Source organism: Aythya marila, assembly GCF_965140915.1.
Source record: "Aythya marila genome assembly, chromosome: 3".
Taxonomy (NCBI): Eukaryota; Metazoa; Chordata; class Aves; order Anseriformes; family Anatidae; genus Aythya; species Aythya marila.
This window is the reverse complement of record NC_139044.1, coordinates 100,861,452-100,882,978: the sequence shown is the minus strand read 5'-3', so window position 1 is coordinate 100,882,978 and position 21,527 is coordinate 100,861,452. Positions and strand designations below refer to the sequence as shown.

Below are 21,527 nucleotides of genomic sequence, written 5' to 3'. Positions count from 1 at the left end.
TACATAAATCAAACATGTCAGGAAACTGAATACAACATGAAAAATAACCACTGTATGTAAATACATTTTAAGACAAGATTAAACAAAAAATAATTTCGTTTAGTAATCATAATAAGAACAGGTACTACTCAGTTTCCTAACAGATTATTCTTCCTGCATCCTTTTCACATAACACTTATGAAATTTTAAGTATTACAGTGAGACACAAGATGTAGATATGTATGCATCCAAGACACAAAACACAAGATAAGAATGAACAAACAGTATATTGCTAAGGACATTCTTAAGGTTCATTTTTCTCTGTAGGTCTCCTTTCTCTGGCCAAACTCAAACAGAAAAAGGAGGTCTACAGAGAGTGGGAATAAGGACAGATAGCCAGGGAGGAGTACAGAGACACTGTCTGAACAGCCATAGGCCAAGTTAGGAAAGCTAAGGCCCTTTTAGAATTAAATTTAGTCAGGGACATCAAGGGCAACAAGAAAGGCTTCTATAGGTCCATCGATGATAAAAGGAAGACTATGGAAATTGTGGACCCTCTCCAGAAGGAAATGGGAGACCTGGTCACCCAGGATATGGAGAAGGCTGATGTTCTCAATAACTTTTTTGCCTCAGTCTTTATTGTCAACAGCTCCAGACACAAGGCCCAGGCCCCAGAAGGCAAAGGCAGGGAATGGAAGAATGATGAACTGCCCAGTGTAGGTGAAGTTCAGGTTTGAGGTCATCTAGGAACCTAAAGGTGCAAAAGTCCATGTGATCTGATGAGATACATCCACGGGTCCTGAGGGAACTGGCAGATGTAATTGGTAAGCTACTATCCATCATATTTGAGAAGTTGTGGCAGTTTGGTGAAGTTCCCACTGACTGGAATAGGGGAAACACAACCCCCTTTTTTTAAGAAGGGAAAAAACGAAGACCTGGAGAGCTACAAGCCAGTTAGTCTCACCTCTGTGCCTGACAAGATCATAAAGCAGATCCTCCTGGAAACTATGCTAAGGCACATGAAAAACAAGGAGGTGATTAGTGACAGCCAACATGGCTTCTCTAAGGGCAGATCATGCCTGACAAATCTGGTGGCCTTCTATAATGGGGCTACAATGTTGATGGATAGGGGAAGAGCAACTGACATCATCTACCTGGACTTGTGCAAAGCATTTGATGCTGTCCTCCCAGATATCCTTGTCTCTAAATTGGAGAGACATGGATTTGATGGATGGACCACCTAATGGGAAAGAAATTGGTTGGATGGTCACACTCAAGTTGTGGTCAATGACTCAATGTCCAAGTGGAGATCAGTAATGAGTAGTGTTCTCATGGGTCAGTATTGGGAGCAGCATTGTTGGTGATATCTTTGTTGGTGACATGGACAGGGGGATTGAATGCCCCCTCAACAAGTCTGCGATGACACCAAGCTGTGTGGTGTGGTTGACACACTGGAGGGAAGGGATGGCATCCAGAGGGACGTGGACTGGCTTGAGAGGTGGGCCTGTGCAAACTTCATGAGGTTCAACAAGGCCAACTGCAAGGTTCTGCATCTGGGCCAGGGCAAACCCAAATATAGGATGGGCAGGGAATGGATTGAGAGCAGCCCTGAGGAGAGGGAGTGTTGGTTGATGACAAGCTCGACATGATCCAGCTATGTCAGCTTGCAGCCCAGAAAGCCAACCACATTTTATAAAATATAAAAAGCCTTTAAAATCTGTGGAATTGTGCAAGAGATGCAACTCATTCATTAAATAACAATTAATATTCTAGAGCTCTACCCTCCTTAGACTTCTGAGGAGGATTACTGGTTATCTCTGTTGGGTCCTAGTGATTAATGCTTCTGATATGAAAAGGAAAGGTTTCCCTGAAGTTCATGGAAATAAAGGTAAGAATGAGAGATTCTCGTTTTCCACTATTACTGCACTATTTCCTTAAGTCTAGTCTTTCTTGATCATCTCTAAGGAGTAAATAAACACCCAGGCCTGATGTCAGAACATGACAGCATATAAAAGATGGCCAATCCTCTATGTAGCAGCTCCTACGAAGCTGTAGTGCATGCTGCAGTCTACTTCTAAGCATGCTCTTTCAGCTCAAAACACGTTTTGAAGAAATTTGCCATAGTACTTGTACTCTGCAGAAAAAGGGAAACTTTGTTACCAATAAAGTGGAAGAGAACGCTGTACATTAAATAAAACAAAATTGGGCACAAGAAAAGAACGAAAGAAAAAACAAGCTAAAGAGAAAGAAACTCTGGCTAGTATACAATGACAAACAAAAAGCTATCCCTGTAACATGCTTGTTTTTTTTTTTTTTTTTTTTTTTTTTTTTTTTTTTTAATAAAATTTACTTTGGAAATCAATTCAGTAGTCTATAATTACAAAAACGATCCACAGAACAACCTAGTTTAGGAGAGACCCCAAACTTCCATGTGGTATGTGAAAGGCTCCCCACTTTGCATTTCAGATCTGTTAATTACAGTAAAATAAGAAATACCCTGCATTATCAACAATGGTAGCTAAATTACAGGAAAAAAGCTTTTCTCATGAAAAACAAGAAGGCACGGGAATGCTACCAGTTCAGACAGTAAACTGCCCTAAATAGTATGATTTAATTGGAACTTTGGCAAAAATCCCAAACTGGGGGAAACTTACAGCTGGTATTAGTCCAGAAGCAGACATTTAATGGGGTGCCATCTTGCTGAAGTGGTTTGTGATGCCTGAACCAACCCTAACCCTCAGGCTCATTTTCCTCATAGAAAAGGAACTCACCATCAGGCATGATCCTAGAAACTCTCCAAAGTGTGATATAAATGAGATATCTATACAGAGAAAGGTCTAATTTCCAACATGTATACTATTGAGTTGTTGGTAATTACAGAAAAGTTCACTTGTTTGTCACATTTACAATTTGCTCATGCACAACCCATAGGTCTGTCTTGTTCCTGACATGCACGAGAGTTCTGCACAGTGTTGTATGGCACTGTAGATCCATGCTCACTGAACAACTCATGAGCACAGTTCTTGCTAAGATGAGGGCTTTTAGCACACTGAAATTCAAGGGAATTTCACATAGACTGTACCAGTCTATGTTCTTTGCCAGCACCTATTCGACAAGGCCTTTAAGGCTGGGAGACAATAACAGTGTTGACAAAACTCCTATCTAGCATTACTTGATTTTCTTTCAGTTAGCAATTTACACTGTTACACTGAAGTCACACATCAAACTAGAAAATTTGAATATTTAGGAAGTCCACATAGCAATGGAGAAGCATGTGCACATTTATGTGTAACACAATCCTCTTCAAGACCTAATCCAACAATTCTTTAAGCGGGGGGATTAATTTGATTTGAGCAAACACGAGATCACAGGTATTTCATTCTATCTAGTCTTTTTTCTACTATATTGCAAACTCTAAATATTTCACCTAGCTATACTGTTGAGTCTAATAACTTATTTGCTTAAAGCCTAAATTCAGAAAACACTAATATGAAAGCATGAGGACACTTCTTCAAAAGTTTGCTCCAATCTGTGCCACCTTCACTGGGAAAGCAAACTTGTGTTTCACTGGAACTTCAGTATCAAGCTATCACATCCTGCTGAAAGTTTTTTCTCGTGCTTTGTGCTACATGTATTTATTCACTCTCATTTCAAAATCCCGTTTAGAGATACTGTTTTCCATGGAGAAATCCTGTGTTCTTCATAGAAGTGTGGTTGTTCTTTTAATAAAAGTGTCAAAGCACGCTGTTGAAATGGTGTAAATTAGTGAAGGGAAAAAACAGCAAACCTTTCAAAAAAAGATTTTAAGAGTGAGTAGTTGAAAAAGAAGGTTTAGAATAGAAAGTGTTTCTTGATCTTATTCATCACTATAATTGAAATCTCATTATAATTAATTGTCAAAGTATTGAAGCAAACTTCTGTTGATATTTGGCTAAAAAGAAAAAAAAAAAAAGAAAAGAAAGGATAAAAGAAAGACATGCCATAGTTGTACATCTCCCTCAAGACTGTTGCAAGATTGTGCCATGAACTTTAAAAACACATGCTACGAGACAAATAACGTCATTATTCTGTAGTGCCTTCTACAAAATAATGAAGGGCTAAGGACATCGTTTTAAACTGACAAGAAGATAAAAGTATTTTCTTTCTCTTCCATCTCCTTTTCTGATGAGAAAGAGAACTTGCTCACTTTACTTAGCGACAAGAAGAAATTCAAGGACAAGAATGCAAACTCCTTTCTAAAATTCTAATTGTTCAAGCAGAACATAAATCTTTCCTGCAACCAAACCAGAAAAAGAAGCAAATGTTAATAGGATGAAACAATACTATACATATCACAGAGAGTGTTTCTGATGGGAATGGATGCATTCCAGATGGAAGGAGTAGATCATAAACTGCGTCTGAGACTTTAGAAAACATTGTAATTTTCATTTTATACCATCTAGTTAACGGGAGAACAATTGGGAAGAGGTAATGACATTTGTTGATGTTTCCAGTTGATCAATAACAATAGTGTTATGAAGGTCTAAAGGGCAGGTTGTAGAATTCAGTACAAAATTTAATTAAAAAGCAGATTAACAGTAGAGAAAAAACTATACTTGCTTCAATAAACAGTGTTGCATTGGGGAAAAAACAAGAAAGACTGAGTACATTAACATTAAGCTGTAACAGAAATAACTATGCTTACTAGATTAAGTATTTTTTGGGAAAAAAAGAATGACATTATATTGTCGTAAATTCTTCACCTACTTAGTTGTTGTTAGGCCACATACTTAATGCACAGAGTGCCTTACTCTAACACAAATTTCTTTGCAAAAGGTTCCTATGTAAGTGGAAATATATATCATGTGAGAGTCCTCTGGGGATACAAGGATTTTAAATAAACACTGGATTTTGGCATGGGCTGACTTCTGCAAAGCTATTTTGAATCAAAACCATGCCCTCTATTCTATTTTACTCAGTACGAAATTAAACAAGGCAACATAGCTTTATGTATACCACCACAGAAATATTTAAAGCAAGCAGCATAGCCTGCAATTAAAATATTTACTTGTGACCACTGGACAATGTCTTTTTTTTTTTCCACTCTTCCGCATGCTGCAGAAGTGATGCCCTCTTATACAGCAAAATCGTGTCCACTAATCATAGATGATTTCAACAAAGGCAATACCCTACAATTACTGCCATGTCTTGAAATTTTATTTTTAAGTTTAATAAATCTTCTTCCAGCTTGATGTTCTACTTGTAACCTCTATTGACCATTTCACAGTAATTTTATTCATTGAAAATGAATAATGGAAAAATAGTATCATTTTAAGACATTTTTTTTTTTAAGCTATCACTTCTAAAAACAGTGCATCTATTTTTTTCCTCAAAGAATATGTTTTTTGATTGTCACTTTGGTATGAATTAGTCTCATTCATATATATGAGACTAATATGAGACATATATATACACCAGCATACAAAAGGCAAAAATGAAAGTTAAAAAAGGTCTCTTAAAAACAAAATTCATACTCCAACAGCATGGGAGCACAGATGGATTAGATACTAAGATCAGGTAGAATTTTCTAAGACCACAGATTTCGTTTTTTTAATTTTATTTATTTTTTTTTATGAACAGCTGCACGTTTTCCTATCATAACATTGACACCACCTCATGCCAAGCAAATTCAAAGTAAAGCCCTCAACTGCAGCAGCCCTTTTAGAGCAATAAAATGAGGATCCCAATGGCTAGTATTTTTATCTTTTTTATCATTTTTATCAGAGTTTATTTCTCATCTGCCTTCTAAAGCTTATTCAACAGATTTTAAATGACAAAAAATGCAGCAGTAGGGCAAATGACCATTTACTGGAAGTATAAAGCAGGATCTTAATATTAAAAAAACAAAAATAAAAGGAAAACTGCAAATCCTTCCCTTAATTGGGTAAAAAAAGAAACACAAAATCTAAAGAGGTATTCTGCTTTATGCAGGCACAGACTCACAGAGGTGTATATGTGTGCATTTATACGCACACATTTACATATGTCTACAACAGCACAGTCATACAATTTATCCTCATACATTTTTAAGAGTGATGATACAGTGACATTGAACGTAGGTTTCACTGGCCATCAAAGAAAACTAAGTAAAAAATCCAGATTCAACAGAATATTTAGTTCCCAAGCTTTTGTTTATTATTTTCACTCCAAAAAGACTGAAGAGATAGGAGCAAAAATGCTCATAACCGCTGAAAGAAAACGTTTTGAAAATTTTATCTGAAATTGCACGCTTCCATATGCTTCACAATGTAAGTGCACATGAGCTAAGAGTACAGAGATATTCCGAATTAAAATCTGGCTTTGAAAGCTTTCAAAAATATTTTTTTCAGTAATCTGGAGTTGTTATTTGCACTGAAGCAAGGAAAACTGAAGAGAAAGAATGAAAAAAAAAAAAAAAAAGAAAAAACAAAGCCTCCAACTCCCACCCTCCCCAAACCAAACTACCCAACCGATCCCCAGAGAAACAACAACAACGAAAACCAAAGAGTTGCCATACCACAAAGTCACAAAGGGATCACCATAAATCTTACCTACCGATAGCTGCAGTAAGGCAGAATTTTAAGGAATACTACATAAAGTTGCCAGTGTCTATAATGACTATGTAGCCTTGGGAAAGAAAGCACAATTAAATATTTTGGCAGTACTCCATGCTCTTAAAATTGTACATATATTTGTTAACTCAAGTATCTATATTATCTTAGAAAAAATTGTATTTGCAAGTCTGACTACTCTGAATACCCATCTGGAACCACAACACTTTTATTCAATCTGTATTAGATGATTTTATAGTTGGAAGGTAACTGTGGAACACAACAGACTGAATTTAAAGAGACCATAAAGGGATGTACATGGAAATATATATCACCATTATATACTGCAACCATCAAGTTGAAAAGAATATGACCTCATGCTTCAGTTCATATTTAAGTTGAACATACCAACTTGGATCGTAAGCTGATTGTAAGGACAATGAGGCTGGATGGATCTAACCTGCTGGTTGTACACATCTTGTGTGAATACAGCAGGATTAAGGCGTGGGAACAGCTATCACACTTTCCTTATAGAGTTTTGATTGGGCAGGGGGAGAGAGAGAGAGGCTGTTCCCAGGCATGTGCGAGAGAACAAGCAATTCTGTTCTGGCTAGCATTACACTATGCAGTCCTGGATTATTGATAAAGGAATTTATTATACATGCATTGTTAACAAGCTAATTTAAATAATAAAATAGATATAAAACATTCATATATTTTGGTTGAAATATATTAGTAGGAATCCACAATCCACTGCTGTCTGGTAATCCTACATATAATTTTGTGGTGTAACAAGCATAAAAGGAAGAGTTTTGTTTCAACATTATAATTTTGATTCATGGTATATAAATGGAGTTAGCACTTAAAAGTCAATTTAAGAAATGAGACTATAGATAGAAACAATGTAAACATTAATTGCACCATGTACAGTACTTTGCATCATTTCTTTATATTCAAAATATTCATAATAAGGGATGAAAAACATTAGATTTTTTTTCTGTGTTTTTGGTGCTTGAGATAAGGAAAGTTTATATAGCTCTGCTTCTTATAGCAATGAGGATAGTCCTTCATTCATTCATCGCAGGGGAGCATACCTCAAAGAATTTAAATTCTAAGTAAATGTAGGAGGTGGGGAAGATATTCTATCAATTTAACTTAACATGGTGAATAAGGTCAACTTAATTTCCATCTGAAGCTTTCCCAGAGCTCTTTTCTTTCCCTTTTGGCAATGCCACTAGCCTCTCTTTTGTCTTGATGTTTTATATAGCATTCGCAGCCATGGATCTGTGCATGGATCCCACTACCATTTTCTTCATCACAGTTCTAGGATCTAATATTTCAAAGATCTTCCTTTCCTGATTTCTACTCTCTCTTCATTTTGTCACCTCCATTACCTGTAGGCATGCACTATTTGAGAGGGCAGGGGTGGAGTCTGCTGTGATCCTTGTATTAACCAGTGAAATAAGTTAAGTCACTCCTTGATCCTTCCTGCTTGATGTAGAACAGAGATTAAACTGGTCTCATTTCCTAGTAAAATCTTAAAATCGCTCAGATATGGATTTAATTCTTCCAAATTCCATTTTTCTTTTTTCCGTATTTATTTAATCTTTTCCGCTTTCCCTTAGCTGCAAAGCTGTTTCTTATCCTTTGATAATGTGGGGAATATTTTTACCTAAATATTTTTATACATAAAAATTTACTGCTGTTTTTGTCATTTGCACCTATGGCATCATTTGAAGGAGTGTCTGTTTTACAGCAGCTAAAAGGCAGCTGTCACTCATCAACAAGTTCTGTCAGCAAGGAAGGACCAGCTCTGCTGTAACAGTCAGGATTCCAGTTTGTCTTGCTAGTAGGGCTCTTGCATTTCAAAAAGCCTTTGTACATAGGAATTCCAAGCAGAAAACAAGAACTGTACTTTGGCCCATATGGTCACCTACCTCTCTGCTTGACTGCAGAAATAACTGTATTTTGTAGTAGATTAAAATAACAAAGGTACCTGTTTGGAGGCAGCACAGAAGAAACTTTTTCAGTAGTAAACTATAGAGGGGAAAAAGTCCCTATTGCTATGTTTTTTGTGCAGCATTCTTAAATTCAGTAGTTTGTCATACATGTGCACGTGCATCACCATTTCTAGAAATCAAGGGCAGCGAGAAGCAGAAAAATCTGATTTCATATGCTTACTACTATTATTATTTTGTAACAGATAGTTACTTAGGTTGGGAACCAGCGTCCCAGATTGCTTTATGCACACGTCTATTATAGGGCTGGATTTTTGTCGTCATTCTTGCAACTCATGGCTTACAGAATTCTTTATAGGGTTTTGTCTTTCAATTATAAAGTCTATTCATCTTTTTTTTTTTCTATTCCACTTTTATTCATAACTTCTGCTTCTGTGTTCCTTATGACAGTTCATAAACTCTCTCATATCAGCTAACATAACATGTCCTTTCCATTGGTAATGCCTGGGTGTTTCTGAAAGAGCCAAGGATTACAATAAAACATTAAAATGCTATTTCATTCCTTTATGAGATAATTTGCATTTGTTTCTGGTTAATAGACCAGTAAGTTACAGAAAAGTTAATGCTACCAAAATGAGTGTTCTAAAAGCTACAATAATTGAGAATAATTTATTTTGAGTTAAGAAGAAAAAAACTGTATAAAAGAGATGGCTTTTATTTCCCTAACCAGAGCTCTAGATGCTTACTTTTTCTTCCTCCTCCTTTCCCCTTTTCTTTCTCTTTGTGATGATACAGCATCATCTTTACTCCTTTAACATGAAATCAGTCTTCTGCATTCAGATTGCAAATGCCTAAATTAGTAATGCATTGTTAAATATTTAGTTGCATGGGCTCTAGAAACTGCTTTCATGATGTACACTTTCTTATGAACTGCTCGCAATCCCAGTACAAGTTTTTAAGGTGTGACACAATTGTGAACATAGGGATATACATGTACTAGTGTGTGCTGCAATAAAACTGACACTTTCAGATGGGTAGTAAAAGTTTTATTTATATATATATATTTATAATATATATAGCATATAATAGTATGACTCTAGACATCACTCAACTATTGGTTTAGCATATTTCACTAAGTCTGTATTACTTTTCTGACCTTACTATTGACCACTGCAGCTTGAGATTTTGGTAGAAATAAACAAAACAAAATACCCCCAAAAATTCACACAACTATTTATGTGTCTTTATTTATTCAAGCAGTGCTATTAATTTATTATTTGTAATGCTGCAAAAGGTAAAGAAAACATTAGTTCTTCTGCTGGCTTAGGATGAAAAGAGACAATATTTGTAAAGCATGAAAATGTTGGTAAATCAGGAAGAAAACTAAAGCACGGAAGAAAGGGTCAAGAATTCACTCCAAGGCAAGGTGGAATACAAGGAACAGTGTGTCAGAGATCCCAGGAGCCTTCTAGTCTACTTGTGGATGAAAGCACAAGACTGCTGTTGCCATTCACAGAATCACAGAATGGCCAAGGTTGGCAGAGACCTCTGAAGATCATCTAATCCAATCCCCTGCCAAGCAGGATCACCTAGGGCACATTGCACGGATGGCATCCAGGTGGGTTTGGAGTATCTCCAGAAAAAGAGACTGTACAACCTCCCTGGGCAACCTGTTCCAGTGCTCTGTCACCCTCACAATAAAGAGGTGCCCCCTCATATTCAGTCAGAACTTCCAGGCCTCTTGTCCTGTTGCTGGGCACAACTGAAAAGAGACCAGCTCCATCCTCTCAACTCCCTCCCCTCAGATACGTATATACATTAATGAGGTCTCTCCTCGGTGGTCTCTTTTCCAGGCTAAACAGTCCCAGTTCTCTCAGCCTGTCCTCATATGACAGGTACTCCAGAACTCTCATCATCTTCATAGCCTTCCTGTGGACTCGCTCCAGTAGTACCATGTCCCTCTTGTACTGGGGAGCCCAGAACTGGACACAACACTCCAGGTGTGGCCTCACCAGGGCTGAGTAGAGACGGAGGATCACCTCCCTTGACATGCTGGAAACATTTTTCCGAATGCACCCTACGATAACATCGGCCTTCTTGGCCACAAGGTCACACTGCTGGCTCATAGTCAGCCTGCTGTCCACTAGCATTCCCAGCTCCCTCTCTGCAGAGCTGCTCTCCACCAGGTCAACCCCAGCCTGTACTGGTTCTTGGGGTTATTCCTCCCTAGGTGCAGGTCCCTGTACTTGCCCTCGCTGAACTTCATGTGGCCTTCTTGGCCACATGTTGCCCTTCATGTTGCCCTTCTTGGCCCAACCCTCCCACCTGTCGAGGTCCCTCTGAATGGCAGTACAGCCCTCTGGGGCTCCTCAGCAACCTCAAAATCCCTCCATCATTCTAGGTTAACCCATTGAGACTACCAGCACTTCACATAAAATGGACCCTATTTTTTTTGGATGGTGGCCCTATCTATTAAAATTACATTATTTACAAGCATTTTATTGTAAATGGTTGTTCAAATACGAAAGCCAAAGAATGATAAGATAACTTGCACCAGAGAGAATTTAATAGATTTAGAAAAAATAAAATTTTGAAGTAGTGTGGAATGGGAGTGAAATTACTCTTAGAAAATTTGTCAAACTCAGACTCTTGGAGTATCAGAATATCCTGGGAAATAGAACTACTAGGTTAACCTAGCGGCAGCAGTGAGAGTGCATTTGAGTGCATTTGCAACTCAAGATAAAACCCTTAAACAACTGAAGCAGGTGGTTTCTTTTTTCCTCTTCATCAACAGGACACATGATAAACTATTATTGTGTGCACGGAGATGTGAGTATGTGAGTATTAGCCTGTCTACTGTCCGTTAGCAACTCTGGAATCTATGGGCCAACAATACATGCAGAAAGCTCTATAGATACTAGTCTTCTACAGCTTTGGGGAGAAAAGGAAAATGAAAGAACAAAAAATACCAAACAGGTCTTGAACAGTAGGGAAAGATTGTGCTTTCCCCCTTCCACTGTGAAAAGCCATAGAACAATTTAAAGCTATATTAAATATCAGAAAACTCATATAAGGAAAGCTTATTAATGCTGCCCATATAAACTCTCTCATGATCTTTAACAGGTGTTTTTGGTGAGAATGAACTCTTACGGTTTATTAATTTAAATACTCTAGAGCTAGAATATTTTATCATATTTACTTGTTAAAAACATCCCTCTCTCAAATCAATGCTGTATCAGCAGCATGTAATACACTGCCCATCTAGACTGTGATGGAGTAGCTTCACTCCTTATTTTTACTTCACTACCGCTGTAACACAAACATTACTTTAACTTAGTAGTTAATCACGTTCTATTTTTGGGGAAAAAAAAAAAAAAGAAAGAAAGAATCAAAGGATCACCAATGATTTAGATTTTAAAAAAACAAACCAAAATCCATTATTTCTGTGAAGACTAGAAAAAATAGTAATAAAAAACCACCACTAATTCATGGTTAAAATAAATGTTTTATAAATCAAGTATCCTACCTTTTCGTCCAGGGTATACATGAGGGTAATATTCATAATAAAGATCAGGCTGGTCCAAATTTCCAAATGGTTCAAATTCCATTTCTGCATTTTGGAAGAGATTCAGTTTTACGAGTAGTGCTAGCCTCACAAACCACAGCTAAAAATGATTATATATAAAAAAAGAAAAGATGAAATCTGTTATTCTCTTTAATCACAAGACACATCTAAACACAACTTTGACTAAGTTTTTCTGATAAAGTTGAGTGAAGAAATTCTATGCTACTTGCTGGTAAGAATCAGGATTTATATTTACTTGCATATTCACAGAACACTTTTCCAAAGACCATTACAACAAAACTCAGAGGAGTAATGTTTTGTTTCTTTGTAAAGATATGGAAAAGTTGAAGACAAATTTTGGGTTTGTCCATGATGGTAATTGTTGAGGGATCTCCCTGTCCTTCCTTAAACAAGCTTTTTCCATATTTTCTCCCTTTGTTCCTTTAAAGAAGGGGAGTGAGACAGCAATGTGGCAGAGTTTAGGTGCCCATCAGTGCCCATGAACTTCATGCAGTGAGTCTTTTAAGACAGAAAAACTTACTCCTTTTATAAATGTCATTACTTTTCAAAATATACAGTCAAGACAGAATTTTACTTTTTAAAACTGTTTTGTTTAAAATGAAGACCTACTTTACATAAGCAAACAGAAAAAGTGACTTGGTACAATGCCTTATTAAGTCTAATTTTTAGGAACAATTAGGAAAACAAGTCTGACTATGTAAAAATAAAAATAATTAAAAAAAAATTAAAATATATATATTCCACAGTGAGTATGCTGGGAAAAAGCAACAAGGGGGTATCTTTGAACATACCTGCAAAGAATCTGTTGTATGGTTAGTAGGTAGTCCACTTTTTTTGTAGCCTTGACCATGAGCAGTTAGAAGACGTCCACACAAGTCAACTGCTGCCCTCCAGTTTTTACTGCTCTGGGAAGCAGGAAAGAATAAGTAGCAAAAACATAAATGTGCAACCCCTAAAATACACAAGCACTTGTTTTGTCTGAAGCAGCTACGTATAACCATCAGTAAAAATGACAAGGTCAGGAAAGCTGGCAGGTAATAGGCACAGTGTCGTTTGTCAAAACTGCATGTGTAATTAGGTAAAAAGTGAAGTCAAGCATGAAAGAAAGCAGTATTATCAGATCACTAAATCAAAAGAATACACAATACCATGTGGGTCTTAAACTTAAAGCTGTATCACGTTTGCTAATACACTTGCAATATTTAAAGTTTTGCCTTCTCCTCAAAAGAAGAAAATAATGCCACACAATCACATCCACTCTACTGTTATAAAGTTCTTAAAGCCTATTCCTGCAGCACTGAATTCAACATTTCAGATTATAAACCCTGGTGTAGTTCATGTAACGAAAATGCCTTCTAAACATTGCCCAGAACATGGAATTTCTAGCAATTAAGAACAAAGGAAGAAAAATAATTTAATGTATAAAATGATAAATTCAAAATCATAAAAATGCTTTCAACTTTAAAATGTAAACATCTGAATTTTCACTGCTTTGCTAACTTTACAATATTCTTACATATATTTTTTCGTTCATTAAACAAAATTATCCCTAGTTATACAAGTCACACTGTACTGTCACCTCTGTCATCCAATTAGCCTTGTATCTGCTAACGCAGCCATGTAAATACCTAATAAAATTAAAAAAAAAAAAAAAAAGACAAAGAAAGCCTTCATGGGTTTAGGCTATCTTATTTTATACAGAACAATCTTCTCAAGGGACACAAGTCCAGTAGACACACATCATTATAAAATTAATATCTCTTGTTACATGAAAGTCATCTTTTTTCTAGTGGAATTTATTAAACACCGCAAATATAATGATAAATGTAACAGAGAACTGGCATTTTGTCTGATAAAACATAAAGGAATAGAATATATATATTTCAGTGTTTGCAAAGTTCAGATACCTTGAACTGGCATTTCATTAAATTCTCCCTAACATTTAGAGTTTGGAAAATGTGTCAATAAAGGAATCAGATAGGAAAACTACTAGTGGCAGAGAGATTTCATACTCTGGCCCCTATTTTGCAGCCACACTAATTCAAAGGGCAGCTACAGCAGTGCACTGGCCACATCATCTTTCATCTGCGTTGTCATACTGCAGGTAGAAAATTTCAATTCCACTGGAAATGCAGAAGTTGGCCAACAGAACAACCATGAAGCAGCATAGGAACTTCTGAGATGTATACAATCTTATGGAAGAGCAAGAATTGATATGTATATATTTTTAATATTTTTTAGGATACTTTATTAAAAAAGGAAGAAGTTTAATCATCTGAATTTTCACTACATGTGAAAGACTGCATTCTGGTTCTATTATGAATATATTCATTGATTTGGACTGAAAAAAAAAAATACTACCAAGTACCTGACCACCACTCTCTCACATTTAACTGTTCTTTAAAAGTCTCCCCCTGCAGGCCAATTTTACTTGATTTTTTGAATTACGGTTGAACAAAGAGAGTGTATGACCGCAGAAGTATTCTTACTCATTCTTTGTATGCAATAGTTTACGTTGTTTTCCTCAATGAAAGTACTGCAGCTCAGGTGATGCAACTAACAGGACTAATACCCAGGTGGTAAACAAGGAAAGTCATGCAGAAGAGACAGAATGAATAGTAAAACTGTGAAAGAAGCTTGCAGACTGGATGTCTGCAGAATGTATGTTCAATGACAAGTGAACTCACCTGGCGCACAAAGAGAATTTCTAACATTATTCGGCTTCTCAGGCAAACAACTGGGACTTAGAGGTATGCTACTGAAATTTCATCCAATAAATTGATGCTTTTTAGTTGCAGAAATTCAACATCCCCCCTCAAGCCCTTTAAGCCCCCAACTACTGTTTGTGTTGCTTGTGTCTCCAATCTTCTCTCAAATCGGCTACAAAAATGTTAGAAATTGAAAGCTAAAGGAATACAAAAAAGTAACTGTATTTTTAAGGAGAATTTCTAACTTCTTAAAGTAAATACGTATGCCATACAATTGTATCCAAGTTTGTTATAATTGAAAATATATGCAAAAGCACAACATTAATCACATGCAAAAGTAACACTATATGATTTTTTTTTTTGAAAATAGACTCAAAGGGAGTCATTAACTCTACATGTAACACCATTAAAGTGATTAAAATGTCCTCCTCCACTAGCTATGACATTCTTCTCCTCTGTAAATTACATTTGTAGAGCACTTTCACATCAGTTAAGAAAATGTAGTTAGTAACCCTTTCCTGGTCTAGTAACTTGGAGAAATTAAAGAAAATTAGAGAAACTTAGAGAAATTACTGCATGCTTAGAGCAACTGTTGCATATTTATAGGTGTAAGATTGTGGACTTTTTTTAGGTATGACACCTATCGAAGAGAATTTTCCTATGACCGCAAACACCTTACAACTCAAAACATCAGAAAGGTCTCTAGCAAGAAATACTGTGCTATTTGTTCAAATAATTGAAGTTAATTAAAAAGTTAATTCAAAATATAGAATAGGAGGAACTAAGATAACTTGAACTTGCATTTGTACAAGTATGTGTAGTTTTTATTCGATGCTGTAAAACAAAGCAACACTGAAGACAGGTTATTACATGCACTTAAGCAAGAGGTAAATGCATGTTCCTACACCAGATTAACAAAGCTTTTTAGAAACTTAGATTTTCTGTTTTCAGTTGAAATACATAAATACTTCGCATCTACAGCCTCAAAGTTGTAAAACTAGTTCAACTGTAGAACTTCACCACTGTTGGTCTAACAAGAACGCATTTTCAATTCTTTGTTATACATATCATAGCAAAGATTTTAATTGTGAAATTACAGTTGTTCAATAAGCCAACTATCAATCACTGGGCTACAGGTACAAATCTCCCTCAAATGATCCCCCCAAAACATCTTCTGTCACCAACATTCAAGCACTAACGTCATCCATAGAATTATCTTTTAACTTGCACAAGTTTTTTATTGAACTTTTTGTAAGGAAGGTAAGAATTTACTACTCAAGATGTACACCAGAATCAATCCAATTTAAGATGTTCTCTTGTGATCCTGGTGAATGGAAATACAGCTGGTATCTGTATTTGCAGATATAATCCAGGAAGTATTGTCAATATATGGAATGACCACATCACTACACAGAGATCACATGATTTACAGTATCAGAATAATAGAAAGAGACAAAGCATGATCATTAACATGTAAAGTCACATAGTTTACTGTGTTCAGTTCTACACAGTGATAATAACAAGGTATTAGCTTCAATTGGAACAGATTCCAAAAGAAATGTTAGGTTGATTAAGACATCTACTATCAGATAAGTAGAAAAGTTAGTTTTGCCTTTAAAAAAGAAGATTTGAGTAATGGAAATGTCACTGCTGTCTCTCCAAACAAAGTCATAGAAAGAAGAAGGAAACGCCAAGAAAATGACTTAAAAAGCCACATGGGAACAAAATTCATCAATAATTATTAGGTATCACCAAATTCCATACACTAAAGATTTTGCTTAACTGTGACCGAGATCAGGAAGAATATTTTCTCTTTTAAAACACTTTGTTTGCAGAGCTAGTAGCAGCAAGATATAAGATGCTGAACCACGTACAGTGATAATAAAGACCCTGATGTCAGCTGTTCAGGGTGTTTTTCCCATCCACACAGAATTAGAACAGTTAAAGATGCAAATGAAGAATATTCCTTTGGAGCAGACAGGCTTGGAATACTGAAATAAGTTTGTTTTTTATTCCTGTAAGTCCACTGGGGAATGGGGAATTGCGGTCTGTGGAATTACACCTTCTTTCCTAACAGGATTTAGCATTCATCTTTGTTTTCAGTTGCCACTGGTTGACTTGTTATAGCTCTTGAACATTTTAGATGGGATTCCAGATTTACACATCTAAACATAGATGTTCCCAGTAACTGTACTGATTAGATTTCTTTTGACTGAGGACTTTAGACACCAGCTCACATGTAGACACCTAAATTACAGGTATCAGTTTGAAGTTGGCCATTGTAGGAAGGGAATGAATTGTGTGACAGAAATGATCTCATTAATTTGAATGTCGATGTGCAATTCATATGCATACCAAGCAAACAGGTAAAGGAAAATCTTGTTTTTTGGAAACTGTATAGCAATATTCCCAACTTTCAACTGTGTCTGAATTCAATCTCCATATTTTGTCCAGATGTTGATTAGAATATTCCCTGTGAGCGGACCTTCATATGAAAAGATGCATTCACTAAACATACTTTGTCAGGAATTTACTCATAAAGAAAGTAAAATTGGCAGTTGCTAAAAGAGCTCTCATTATACTGATTCTGGCCTATCATGTATGTAAAAAACATCCATCTTATTAATCATCTAGAATGGAATTATAATATTTCTAAGAAAGTTCAAAATACCTTTTACCTTTAAGGCCAGTCAGAAGGAAGTTTTCCACAGGAAAAAAAAAAAAAAAAAAAAAAAAAAAAAGCAGATTCCCTCCTGCTTTTGATCCCAATAACCATAACTGCTTTTACAGAGCTTAAGAGTGCACTCAAAGCTAAAATACTACCAGTGGCAGCTCTGTATTTAAGGTACACAATGGTCTGCAGCACAGAACATTTTGCATGGACAAATCTACCAGGCCAAGTAGAGAAAGATTTAATTTTCTCATATGTCAAAACAACACTTCTGGATGATCAAAAGGATTGGGGAAAAAGGCCTCTCCTACTTAGGCACAGACAGGGACCAGGTTTCTTAATGAGACTTTTTTTCCTCCAAACTCTACAGTTAAGCAGGACACTGAAATATTTATCTCCATGATGGAGATCGCTGTGTTTTTTCAGGTGTAGTTTCAAAAATTACCTTCTAATTCCTTGAGCAATTTTTGAGGAGACAGACCACTTAGAATCTTCCTCAAACACCAGTCTCCTTTGGAGCTTTACATGTAATCTAATGCAACTAAATTATAAAATGGTAAATACTAAATATGAGTTGTGCTAACACTTAAAATTTTTCAAAAATAAAACAAGCTTAAAACGCTTTGACATTTCAACAGATAAATTTAGGCTCAGCCATGTAATAGTAATGAGTTCCATATAGGAATACAGTGATAGAAAGAATAAGGCAAGGTTCACAAGATTTCACAAGGTTTGCTGCTAGAGGCAACTATTTTTGGGTCTGAAATATTTACATTAAGGAAAAATTTTACCTTACAGAAAATTACAGTTTAATTTGGAAGTATTTGTGTAGTTTTACTGCTCCAAAATAAAAAAAAAAATAAAGCAGTTGAAGTGATCACTTCAGCTTTGCTTACCATTTGCAACTAGTGTATCTTACCTTCTGCAAAACACTACACTGAAAGCATATACATACACAGTTAAAAGAAACAAACAAAAACTTAAAATCTATTTTGAAACCATTTACATTGTATAAAAAGTAACATCTGATAAAGTTCACAGTAACTTAAAATTACCTTGTTTCTAACTTTTGCATGCAAAAAGAGTTTACTGCAACCTTTAATACCTGTACTTAAAACCAAGGGTCCTTCCTACTAAAAAGTACTGTACTTCAGCTAGTACTTTTGTAGGATCGTGAACAGCAATATATGCATTTTTTAATTTCCTCCTTACTGTCATTAGCTCCCACTAATGTTGAGGGAAGCGTGGCATTTAACATATATTGAATTCTGAAGATTCTTACTTACAATTAGCTGTTTCAGGCCTACAAATGACTGTTCCACAGAGTTGGCATTTAAAACTTGTCTCTTCACAGCAGCTTGCTCCCCCAGGAATCGAAGCATTAAGTCTTTCACTGCATCTCCCTTGGTGTCCATGGGAGAAACAAAAGAAGAAACATAACAAGAAACTTTTAAACATTATTTTAACAAAATAAAACGTTGAGTTACAGGAGACCAATACAGTTTTCTACCCTGCTTATCTTCCAGTACTTCCTGTGTGAAATGAATATAAATACATGCATATTTGCAGCATTTTAATGAAAACTTTTAGATTTATTCCACATTATTTGCTATATTTTTTCCCCCAATATTTAGCTTTCAACTAGCATAGAAAGATTCAAGCTTATTTGCTTCCTTCAAATTATTATCCTTCAAATACCCATAGTAAATATATACTCTCTCTATACATACTATATACTCTCTATATGCACAAACAATATACAACTACGTAAGTATATTATTATCCGTCAAATAACTGACAAAATACTCCTGAAAAATCTTACAAATCCAGCAAGTTTTACTGGATATTTATAATGGATAATAATGTTGAAAAGTACAATCTACTGATCAAAGATAAAGGGACACATGGTCAGCCAGCCTTAAATATCCATAGAAACTTTGAGAAATCACAAGACCAATTACACAGCAATCCTCCAACAAGTATTCTTAATTTCAAAAGAATAAACTGTAGGAATCAGAGAAATCGGGTTATCTGAGCAGCTCATTCATTTGAAGACTTGAGGCGACTTTGGACAGACAGACATTTAAAATACAGATTTCTGAAGCCAGGCAAGATTAAATCTGCATTTTACATCATACAGCAGCTAGGAGGAAGTGTCCCAATCCAGGCTGTTTCCAGCTTTGTTAGCAATAAACCGAGTAATTCCGTACATGGCCCTCTCCGTGCCTGAATTTCACTTTCTGCTCTTTGTTCAAGTATTTCTCTGCCTTCCCACCTGCGGCACAAAATCCTAAGAGCACTGTGTACTACTTTTGGAAATTTTCAAAAAATAATCAAGAAATTCAATTAGCGCTTAATTCAAGCAGCTAATAAGAAATTGCAGACCATATACTGACATATATTGATGTACCAAAAGCAAATATGAAAAATTATTTATGAAAGATTTTTCCAATCTTGTGGGTTTTTTTTGTTTGTTTGTTTTTTACACATTTGTAATCTAGAAAAGCAAACATCCAAAAAAAGATTACCAGCAATATATTAGCATTATACTCATATTTTTGCTATCATTATTTTTTAAAAAGTGATATATAACCTGCATTCTACAAGAGCAAAGATCTTTCTGGTCCACCATCCTGCCAGAGAATTGCAGATGTCCATGGAAGTAGTTTAAAAAAACAAGACAAGCTCAAACCGTCCAACTTATAGTCCTACTGCATGCTTTATGGTCCACCCGTGCCAAAGGACATATTTGCCTACCATTTTCAAACACTCACTGACAGATGTACCTCCTGTGACATTTCTTTTCAGTCTCTTTTTCTGCGGAAAAGTACATCTGAGGGCAATGAATTCTACAACTTAAAAACAGTACAGACACTGCAAAATGGTCCCTCCTTTTGTTACGCTTCTTACCCAACAGCTCTGTCTCCATAAAAATTTTGCTGCCTTTTATGAACTTTAGATCACTGTTGCTCTTGTAAGCCAAAAGGTCCTATTCCTTTTAGCTATCACTCAGACAGAAACTCCGCAGGTATTGACCATCCCTCTTCTCTAATTTGTTTTAATTTCCTTGTATCCTTCTGGATTCTGTGGTAACTAGAATGGTGTGCAACATTTAAGATGCTAAAGCAGAAAGTGACCATGAGAAAGTGTAAGCATACAATGGAATATTTGCAAAAACGAGGAAATTTTAGAAGAATATTTGCAAAAGGAACATGAAAGTGTTCACTTGAAGAATTCACATAGGAAGCTCTTAGTACAGAGAGCAAAAAGCAAGCCACAAAGCTTTTTGCATGACCTGCATAAAGTACAGTAAAGTAAAAGTAATTGATAATAAATGTTAATAAAACTAATGTTAAATGCACCCAGCAGTTTTTGGGAGGAGGAAATGATGGAGGAACAAATGATGAACTGTGATGAAAAAGGGCATCACAACAGCAGACAGTAACTGACGAAGAAAGGCATAATGGACAGAGCAGCGCTCCAGCTAGTTCCCATGCTTAGAAAGCACAGGTACAGATAATCTGTAAAATATACAATCCAAGAAAGCTTTAAAAATAACGTTTCTTAAAATGATCACTGAGAAGGAACAAGCAGTTGAAATCAAGCACACTGTATATTTTTTGTTGTGATTTGTCCACTTTAAAACAACACACCTCTAACAAGAACAAACACTTTCTGAGTGAGCAGGAAAAAAGAAGCAGTGAGCTTTTCAATACAGGTCATTCAATATTTCAGCCCTTTTCAGCTCACTGTAAATGCACTTTCCAACTAATTTCTTTGTTAACTGCATGCAGCCTGGTTGAACATCTTGCATTAACATTTAGCGTTAGGAAATTATTCATACCAAAGCTTTAATGAACATTGTTGGAAGGTGATTTAACATTAAAAACACACCTCCCACAATGTTTTAGTTGGCATTTCAAGTACTCTACAATTATAGTCTCAGTTACATATACAGTTCAAAGCTCCAGCATCATACAGAACAATGACAGTAACTAAGTGATGTCTGTCTGGTGACAGAGAACACTCAGACCACTGAAAAAACAGTAACCAGAA

At 35.9% G+C, this 21,527-nt stretch overlaps 1 protein-coding gene across 2 annotated transcripts in view; it reads right to left on the bottom strand.

The window, feature by feature from the left end:
- TRAPPC12 (trafficking protein particle complex subunit 12) overlaps positions 1 to 21,527 on the bottom strand; it is a 53,617-nt gene that overhangs the window by 29,212 nt on the left and 2,878 nt on the right. For both annotated transcript variants that reach the window (XM_082756378.1, XM_082756377.1), the window contains exons 3-5: positions 18,758 to 18,874; positions 12,884 to 12,997; positions 12,033 to 12,171 (exon numbers count right to left, since the gene is read on the bottom strand). In XM_082756378.1, the coding sequence (XP_082612504.1) occupies positions 12,033 to 12,171; positions 12,884 to 12,997; positions 18,758 to 18,874 (370 nt within the window). The remainder of the gene's footprint in view (positions 1 to 12,032; positions 12,172 to 12,883; positions 12,998 to 18,757; positions 18,875 to 21,527) is intronic.